Here is an 8923-nt window from a genome sequence, read left to right on the forward strand (position 1 = left end):
GGCTGAAACAGAAAGGCAGCAGGGGAGTCACAGGAGACCCACATCCTTACCCAGCAGAACGAGTCTATGAGTTCTGGGGCTACATTTTAAACAGAATGCTGATAATTCGCCTAGTGTATCAGGATGCTAAAGTGGGTTTTCAGTCTAAGGGGCAGCACATACTCCCATTCCAAAGGGAGGTGCTGTACCACCCATGTGGGACTTGGAAAGGCCTATCTCCAGGCTGGAAACAGATGAATTTCACCAGAAGTGGGAGAGTCACAAGAGGACTGTCTGTGGAGGGAGATGTCAGTATGCTGGGAATCCTGACCCCCTACACACCTCCAAGCAGGAGAAGTGGAGGGTATCGGCCCCTCATCCAGTGTAGTGGGCTGAATGGTAGCCCCGCGAAAAGACATGCCCACGTTCCAACCCCTGGAACATATAAATGTGATTTGGGAAAAGGGTCTTTGAAGATGTAGGATCTCATGAGGAGATCATTCTGGGTGACGTGGGTGGGCCCTAAATCCAACAACCAGTGTCTTTATGAGAGACAGAAGAGAGAAGCCAGAGGGAGATGCAAGGGGAGGAGGCCATGTCGGGACTGCCTCGGAGACTGGAGTGAAGCAGCCACAAGCCCAGGAATAAATGGGGCCATCAGAAGCTTGGGAGAGTCAAGGGAGGATCGCCCTCTTAGAGCCTTTGAGGGTGTGTGCTTGCTAACCCTTTGGTTTTGGACTTCTAGTCTCCAGAACTGTGAGATTAAAATGTCTGGCAGGGCACGGTGGCTCATGCCTGTAATCCCAGCACTTTGGGAGGCCGAGGCAGGCCGATCACAAGGTCAGGAGATAGACACCATCCTGGCTAACATGGTGAAACCCTGCCTCTACTTAAAAAAAAAAAAAAAAAATTGCCGGGCACGGTGGCTCACGCCTGTAATCCTAGCACTTTGGGAGGCCGAGGCAGGCAGATCATGAGGTCAGGAGATCGAGATCATCCTGGCTAACATGGTGAAACCCTGTCTCTACTAAAAATATAAAAAATTAGCCGGGCATGGTGGCGGGCGCCTGTAGCCCCAGCTACTCGGGAGGCTAAGGCAGGAGAATGGCGTGAACCCGGGAGGCGGAGCTGGCAGTGAGCCGAGATTGTGCCACTGCACTCCAGCCTGGGCGACAAAGCAAGACTCCGTCTCAAAAAAAAAAAAAAAATTAGCAGGGTGTGGTGACATGACACGCACCTGTAGTCCCAGCTACTCGGGAGGCCAAAGCAGGAGAACTGCTTGAACCCAGGAGGTGGAGGTTGCAGTAGCTGAGATTGTGCCACTGCACTCCACCCTTGGTTTCCAGAACAGCCCCTTCTCCTGGTTTCCTCCCTATCTTGCTGGCTACTCCTGCCCAGGCACTCTCACTGGGTTCCCACCCTTCATGCTGGGGTGCCCCAGGGCTCTGTCCTAAGACGTCTTCTCCTCTGTAACTACATTCGCTCCCGCAGGAATTCTATCCAGTCTCATGCCTTGAACTCCAATCTTGATGCTTAATTAGACCTCTTTTCTAAACTCCACATTCATTTATCAAACTCAACATTTCTACTTGGTTATCTAGTAGTCCTCTCAAAACGAACCTCTCTAAGACCCCCGACAGTCCCCAAAACTCAGATCTACCCAAGGCCTCCTCTGTTATCAGCTGATGGCAAATCCATCCTCCAGCTGTCAAGTCTTTTTTGATTCTCTCTCTCTCTCTCTGTCTCTTTCTCTGTCACACACACACACACACACACACACACACACACACAAAGAGCACATCTAATCCATCAGGAAATCCTGTCAAAATGTATCCCCCGACCCATCTGATCACACTAAGCAATTAACATTAACTATTTTAGGTGTCATAATGATATTGTGGTTGTTTTTCAGAGTCCTGTCTTAGAGAGAGGCACACTTAAATATTTAAAGATGATGTCTGAATTCACCTCCAAATAATGGGAAAACTCCTAGGTATATACCCGAGAGAAATGAAAACACATGTCTCCACATGAATGCTTGTAGCAGCATTACTCATAGCAGCCAGAGAGTGGAAACAAATGTCCACCAACTATGAATAAACAAAATCTAGGCCGGGCGCGGTGGCTCAAGCCTGTAATCCCAGCACTTTGGGAGGCCGAGACAGGTGGATCACGAGGTCAGGAGATCGAGACCATCCTGGCTAACACGGTGAAACCCTGTCTCTACTGAAAATACAAAAAACTAGCCGGGCGAGGTGGCGGGCGCCTGTAGTCCCAGCTACTCGGGAGGCTGAGGCAGGAGAATGGCATGAACCCGGGAGGCGGAGCTTGCAGTGAGCTGAGGTCCGGCCACTGCACTCCAGCCTGGGCGACACAGTGAGACTCCATCTCAAAAAAATAAATAAATAAATAAATAAACAAAATCTAGCACATCCACATGCTACAACATGAACAAATCTTGCAAATATGCTAAAAGAAATAAACAAGTCACAAAAAACTAAACACTGTATGATTCTACTTATATGAGATGTTTATAACAAGCAAATCCATAGAGACATAAAGTGGATTAATGGTTACTGGGGAGAGCCATTTAGGGCTGGGGGGAAGACAAGCTGAGCTAAAGGGTATGGGGTCTCTTGGGGGGGTGATGAAAATGTTCTGTGAATACACATACCACAAACCATTGAATTGTACACTTTAAATGGATGAACTGTGTGACATGCTAATGATATCTCAAGCTGTTATTGAAAATAATAATGGTGGCCAGGCATGGTGGTTCACACCTGTAATCCCAGCACTTTGGGAGGTCATGGCGGGTGGATCACTTGAGGTCAGGAGTTCGAGACCAGCGTGGCCAACATGGCGAAACCCTGTATTTACTAAAAATAAAAAATAAAAAATAAATAGGTGGGAGTGATGGTGCATGCCTGTAATCCCAGCTACTTGGGAGGCTGAGGCAGGAGAATCGCTTGAACCTGGGACATGGAGGTTGCAGTGAGCCAAGATTATGCCACTGCACTCCAGCCTGGGTGACAGAGTGAGACTGGGTCTCAAAAAAAAAAAAAAAGAGGCCGGGCACGGTGGCTCATGCCTGTAATCCCAGCACTTTGGGAGGCCGAGGCAGGCAGATGACAAGGTCAAGAGATCAAGACCATCCTGGCCAACATGATGAAACCCCATCTCTACTAAAACTACAAAAATTAGCTGGACGTGGCGGTGCACGCCTGTAGTCCCAGCTATGTGGGAGGCTGAGGCAGGAGAATCGCTTGAACCCAGGAGACGGAGGTTGCAGTGGGTGGAGATCACACCACTGCACTCCAGCCTGGCTACAGAGGCAGACTCTGTCTCAAAAAGAAAAAAGAAAAGAAAAAGAAAAAAATAATAATGGGAGAGAATTGCGAGGGGTATAAACAAAATTAGTCACAAGTTGATAACTTCAATTGTTGAAGTTGGGAGCTGTGAATGTAAGATTTACTATACTGGCCGAGCACAGTGGCTCACACCTGTAATCCCAGCACTTTGGGAGGCTGAGGCAGGCAGATCACCTGAGGTCAGGAGTTCAAGACCACACTGGCCAACATACAGTGAAACCCCGTCTCTACCAAAAATACAAAAAATAGCTGGGCGTAGTGGCGCATGCCTGCAGTCCCAGCTACTTGGGAAGCTGAGGCAGAAGAATCGCTTGAACCCAGGAGGAGGAGGTTAGAGTGAGCTGAGATCGTGCCACTGCACTCAAGCCTGGGCGACACAGCGAGACTCCATCTCTCAAAAACAAACAAACTAAAAAGATTTACTATACTAATTTTTCTACTTGTGTACATTTTTGAAATTTTCAATAATAAAATGCTCAAAGCACTGTCTCTGAGCTGGATTACTGCAATTACCTCTTAATAGGTCGCCCTTCTTTTACCCTTCCCCACTATGGTCTGTTCTCCCCACCACTGCTAGAACGATCAGTGTAAGACGTAATTCCGATCATTCTTTCTCTACTGAGAACCCTACCATGGCTCCCCGTTGCCTTCTGCGTAAAAGTCAACCTCCCTACAACGGCCTACAAGGCCCTGTACCATCGGGTACCCCATCCCTTCCTCTCCAACTGTGCTCCCCTCCCTCACTCTGCTCCACCTATAGTGACCTCCGTGCTATTCCTCTAATGTGCCAGGACAGCCCATTCATTCTCAGATCACAGAAACAGTATGAGGACAGATGTTGTCTTGCAAAACGAGCAAACAGGCACATGAGATCAGATACCTAGCTGCCAAACTATATTTGAGGCATTTTCGAAGAATTTAACGACCCTGATCGAGCGCAGTCAACTTTGGAGAACAGAAAATGTCTCTGAACTAGAGAAGTCCTCGCACAAGGAGTAGGGTCAGACCCCGCAGTGGAAGAGAAGGGAGGAGCAGAAACAGTCCAGCTCGCCGTCCAAGTAACCTGGGTCCTGAATCGGCCCGCCTTGGCCAGTGCTCCAGAAGCGCGCGGCAGGAACGGGCTGGGGCCCAAAACAGATGGGGGAGCCTGAACGTCCGGGGGAGTCTCGGAAGCGGCGGAACACCCACCTATGGAACCCTGTCTTTAGGGAAAAGGACCACACCTGTCAGCAGAGTCCGTCAGACGTGAGAAGGGTGGGAGCGGCGGACTGTGAACGCAGGTAGGGCCCCGGCGCTCCGAGAAAGTTCCAGTTCCGCGGTCGCCCTTTCCTTCTCCGCTGTCGAAATCCCCGCTTCCGGCTTCCGGCGTCATAGCTGTCGGATCCGGAAGTAAAAAAACATACAAGCCCCGCCCCGGGAACACGGGAAGCCGGCTAGAAGTGCGAGGTCGCGGTAAGGCCGCATCCCGCTCCGGAGAGAAGTCTGAGTCAGCCAAGCTCTGCACGCCCGCGGAAGCTCGGTAATGATAAGCACACCGGCCACTTTGAAGGGCGTCACGGCCTACACGCCCCCTCGTCTCTCGGACGGCGGCGTCTAGCCTCGGGGCGCTCGGCCGCCCCGCCCTCTCCGGGGGAGGAGTCAAGAAGAGACTGCCCAATAGGGCCGGCTTGACCCGCGAACAGGCGAGGGTTCCCGGGGGAGCGGCGCGCCAGAAGCCCCGCCCAGGAGCCGAGGGACAGCCCAGAGGAGGCGTGGCCACGCTGCTGGCGGAAGTGGAGCCTCCGCAAGTGCGGGAGGCCGCCGAGGCAGGCGGGAAAACCGGACAGTGGGGCGGGGCCTGGCCTGGGCGGTGATGGGGATGCGGGAGCACTACGCGGAGCTGCACCCGTCCCCGCCGGACATTGGGGATGCGGAGCAGCGGCAGCGGCTATGGCAGGCAGCCGGCGGGCCGGCCTCCAGCGCAGGTGCCCGAGGGGCGGGGCTGGCCTGGGATGCGCGCGCACCTGCCCTGTCGCCGCCCCCCCCGCACGAGGGATGGCGGTCGAGGCCCCGCCCCGCCCGCCTCGCTGAGGCGGGTCCGCTCAGCCCAGGCGCCTGCCCCGCCCCCGCAGATTAAATGGGCGGCGGGGCTCAGCCCCCGGAAACGGCAGTACACTTCGGGGCTGTGAGCGCGGAGGGCGGAGGCGACGAAGCGCAGGTAACGGGCGGGCGGGCGCCGCGCAGCCGGAGGAGCGTACTGCCCGGCGCGCGCCGCGCGGCGGTAAAATACACGCTGTTTGTTCGAGAGGGTCTTAATCCGTTTATACCCCGCACCTCCTCTCTTGAGCCCCTGAGACCCCGAGAGCGAAGGGGACTTGCCGGCCGGGGTCTCCCAGCTTGGCCAGGGGAGGGCTGGAGTTGAACTCCAGCATCTGCATCACGTCCCATGGTCCAGGTCATTGTGGAGTTCCCGCTACAGTCGGGAATGAATGGTCCTGGGGGCATAATTCCGTGCCCCACAAGGATTTTACTTGGTTGTCCAGAATTGATGCTCTAGCCGGAATCCACCAATGCTTTGGGTAATTTTGTAATGTACACCCTGAATGAAGGTTGCCTAGGAGAGTGTGGCTGGAGCCCAGAGCCAGCAGTTTCTAACCCATCAAGCACTCCCCAATGCCCAGCCGTTCACAAGGAGTGGCTTGGGTAATCAGGTGTCATCCCGGTGAGACCCCAGAGGAACTCTCAAGAAAAGGGCTAACTTCTCAATGCTCTCCTGTTCTTCTGCCTTGTTAACGAGCCTTTCTTCTACTAGACAGCGTCATGGCAGAGCAGGTGGCCCTGAGCCGGACCCAGGTGTGCGGGATCCTGCGGGAAGAGCTGTTCCAGGGCGATGCCTTCCATCAGTCAGATACACACATATTCATCATCATGGGTGCATCGGTGAGTCTCTCCCAGGCCCCAATCTTAAAAGCCAGGAAGTGCCTGCTCCATGCCTCAGCTTTTCCAACTAATTGTTGCAGGACCACACAGGCTCTGCTAAGTTGAGCCCCTCCTCCCGCTCCTGCTAGTGTGCCAGGATCATCCCAGCTCTACCTGATGTGCATATGCACTTGCAAGACATTTCTTTTTTTTTTTGGAGACGGAGATTCGCTCTGGTCGCTCAGGATGGAGTGCAGTAGCCCAATACTGGCTCACTGCAACCTCGGCCTCCTGTATTCAAGCAATTCTCCTGCCTCAGCCCCCCAAACAGCTGAGATTACAAGCATGCACCACCACACCCGGCTAATTTTTGTATTGTTAGTAGAGACGGGGTTTCACCATGTTGGTCAGGCTGGTCTCAAACTCCTGACGTTAAGTGATCCGCCCGCCTTGGCCTCCAAAAGTGCTGGGATTACAGGCGTGAGCCACTGCACCTGGCCACAGGACATTTCTGAACCCTGTGCCTAGCCTCTGAATGTAGCCCTTAGTCCTGGAGTTGCAGGCTCTTTAGGGACTGTCTAGATGGACTTCTTGGGGAAAACAGGGAATGCTATTCATTCTGTGGTTTATTTTAAACCTCTTCATGCCTTAACAAATGAGTTCCAAAGGCAGGATCTGAGGCCTGATCTCTGCCTTTTCACTAACGCTTTCAAGTTCTGTCATACAAACACTCAACCTTTCTTTAAACACTATGTCTTTGCCTCAGTTTCGAAAGCCTACCAAGAAGCTCTGCCTCACCCCACCTGGCCCCAATTGTCCAGCTTGTGGAACCGCCATTTTGCACTCATAGGAAAGACCAAAGAATAGTATAGCATGAGGATTTCCGTGGGAGGGGAAGGAGGGGTGGTCCTAGGACAACCATCACCCCAGACTAGAGCACCCTCCCCTGTGTCCCATGGGGCAGTGAGACTATGCAGGGGCTGGTGGAACAAGGGCTTCATCTCAAATTACACGTGGTCTCAGTTTTCACTTTTAACCCTGGATGCACTCAAGAATCTGCTCACTACTGTATGACCACCTTTGCCATTAACTTACCTTGTAACTTGAGAAGGAGCTCTATCAAAACTAGTTAGCTCTGCCACATTGTGCGCCCCTCAGTGCTGGACGAGCTCAGTGGTTCTTTGTTCACATAGACAACGCGTTGTCGCACTTTGCCAAACCTACTCCTTGACACCTTTGTACTTCTGATCAGAACTTAGAAAAGGAGAGCCAAAAAGGAATGAGGCAGCCGAGGGAGAAGGGCTCTGCCAGTGGGAGAGTAAGGAGGGGCCATTGGCTTTTGACTCCCCGTAAGCCTGAGACCCAGGAGAGGTACTCAGGTGGAGCCCACAGTAGATTGGACTTGGCCTTATCCCCAGCCTCAGCCTGGTCCCCTCAGAAGAGCCATACCTGGCCGGGCGAGGTGGCTCACGCCTGCAATCCCAGCACTTTGGGAGGCCGAGGCAGGTGGATCACCTGAGGTCAGGAGTTTGAGACCAGCCTGGCCAACACGGCAAAACCCAGTCTCTACTAAAAATACAAAAATTGGCCAGGTGCGGTGGCTCACGTCTGTACTCCCAGCACTTTGGGAGGCCAAGGCGGGCGGATCACAACGTCAAGAGATCGAGACCATCCTGGTCAAGATGGTGAAACCCCATCTCTACTAAAAATACAAAAATTAGCTGGGCGTGGTGGTACATGCCTGTAGTCCCAGCTACTCAGTAGGCTGAGGCAGTAGAATCGCTTGAATCAGGGAGTCAGAGGTTGCAGTGAGCTGAAATCGTGCCACTGCACTCCAGCCTGGCTACAGAGCGAGACTCTATCTCAAAACAAAAAGAAAAAGGCTGGGCGCAGTGGCTCACGCCTGTAACCCCAGCACTTTGGGAGGCCAAGGCAGGTGGATCACGAGGTCAGGAGATTGAGACCATCCTGGCTAACACGGTGAAATCCCGTCTCTACTAAATATACAAAAAATAGCCGGCGTGGTGGCGGGCGCCTGTAGTCCCAACTATTCGGGAGGCTGAGGCAGGAAATGCGTGAACCCAGGGGCAAGCTTGCAGTGAGCAGAGATCGCACCACTGCATTCCAGCCTGGGTAACAGAGTGCGACTCCGTCTCAAAAAAAAAAAAAAGAAAAATACTAAAAATTAGCTAGGTGTGGTGGCACCCATCTGTAATCCAACTACTTGGGAGGCTGAGGCAGAAAATCGCTTGAACCCAGGAGGTGGAGTTTACAGTGAGCCGAGATGGCGCCACTGCACTCCATCCTGGGCGACCGATGAGTGAGACTCCATCTCAAAAATAATAAATAAAAAGAGCCATACCTTCATCGGCCACAAACCTTAACAGCTAGGACTCTGACTGTTAAGCCCTCAGTCCAAGAAGCAGACTGGACGAGAAGGTAACTGAGGTTGCTTTCTCCTCCTTTCCCCGTCCCCACCCCATGCTGCCACAAGCACACTGCAACAGAGCAACTCAGACCATAATGATGGATTATGACTCCAGGCCTTCACTCTTATTAGACACCTCATTGAGAGCATGCAAGCTTGCTGTTGTGACTTGGAGCAAGTGTTTTCCTTTCCCTGAACCTCAGCATTTCTCATATAGCAAATACAGCTTTTGAAAAGAGTGCCCAGG

General features: G+C 52.7%; 1 protein-coding gene across 1 annotated transcript; it reads left to right on the forward strand.

Moving 5' to 3' along the window:
- The first annotated feature begins 4875 nt into the window (after positions 1-4875).
- LOC117078471 (glucose-6-phosphate 1-dehydrogenase-like) lies at positions 4876-7115 on the forward strand. The gene is made up of 3 exons (XM_033202013.1): positions 4876-5314; positions 6142-6273; positions 7024-7115. The coding sequence occupies exons 1-3, from the start codon at positions 5203-5205 to the stop codon at positions 7113-7115; spliced, it is 336 nt and encodes a 111-aa protein (XP_033057904.1). The 5' UTR covers positions 4876-5202.
- Positions 7116-8923: the final 1808 nt, after the last annotated feature.

The sequence above is a fragment of the Trachypithecus francoisi genome, unplaced genomic scaffold, assembly GCF_009764315.1.
Source record: "Trachypithecus francoisi isolate TF-2019V2 unplaced genomic scaffold, Tfra_2.0 Lachesis_group6, whole genome shotgun sequence".
Lineage (NCBI taxonomy): Eukaryota > Metazoa > Chordata > Mammalia > Primates > Cercopithecidae > Trachypithecus > Trachypithecus francoisi.

Coding starts and splice junctions, on each gene's coding strand:
- LOC117078471 (XM_033202013.1), top strand. CDS start 5,203: ATGGGGATGCGGGAGCACTACGCGGAGCTGCACCCGTCCCCGCCGGAC. Junction 5,315..6,141: donor CGGGCCGGCCTCCAGCGCAG/GTGCCCGAGGGG, acceptor TTCTTCTACTAG/ACAGCGTCATGGCAGAGCAG. Junction 6,274..7,023: donor CATCATGGGTGCATCGGTGA/GTCTCTCCCAGG, acceptor CAGTTTCGAAAG/CCTACCAAGAAGCTCTGCCT.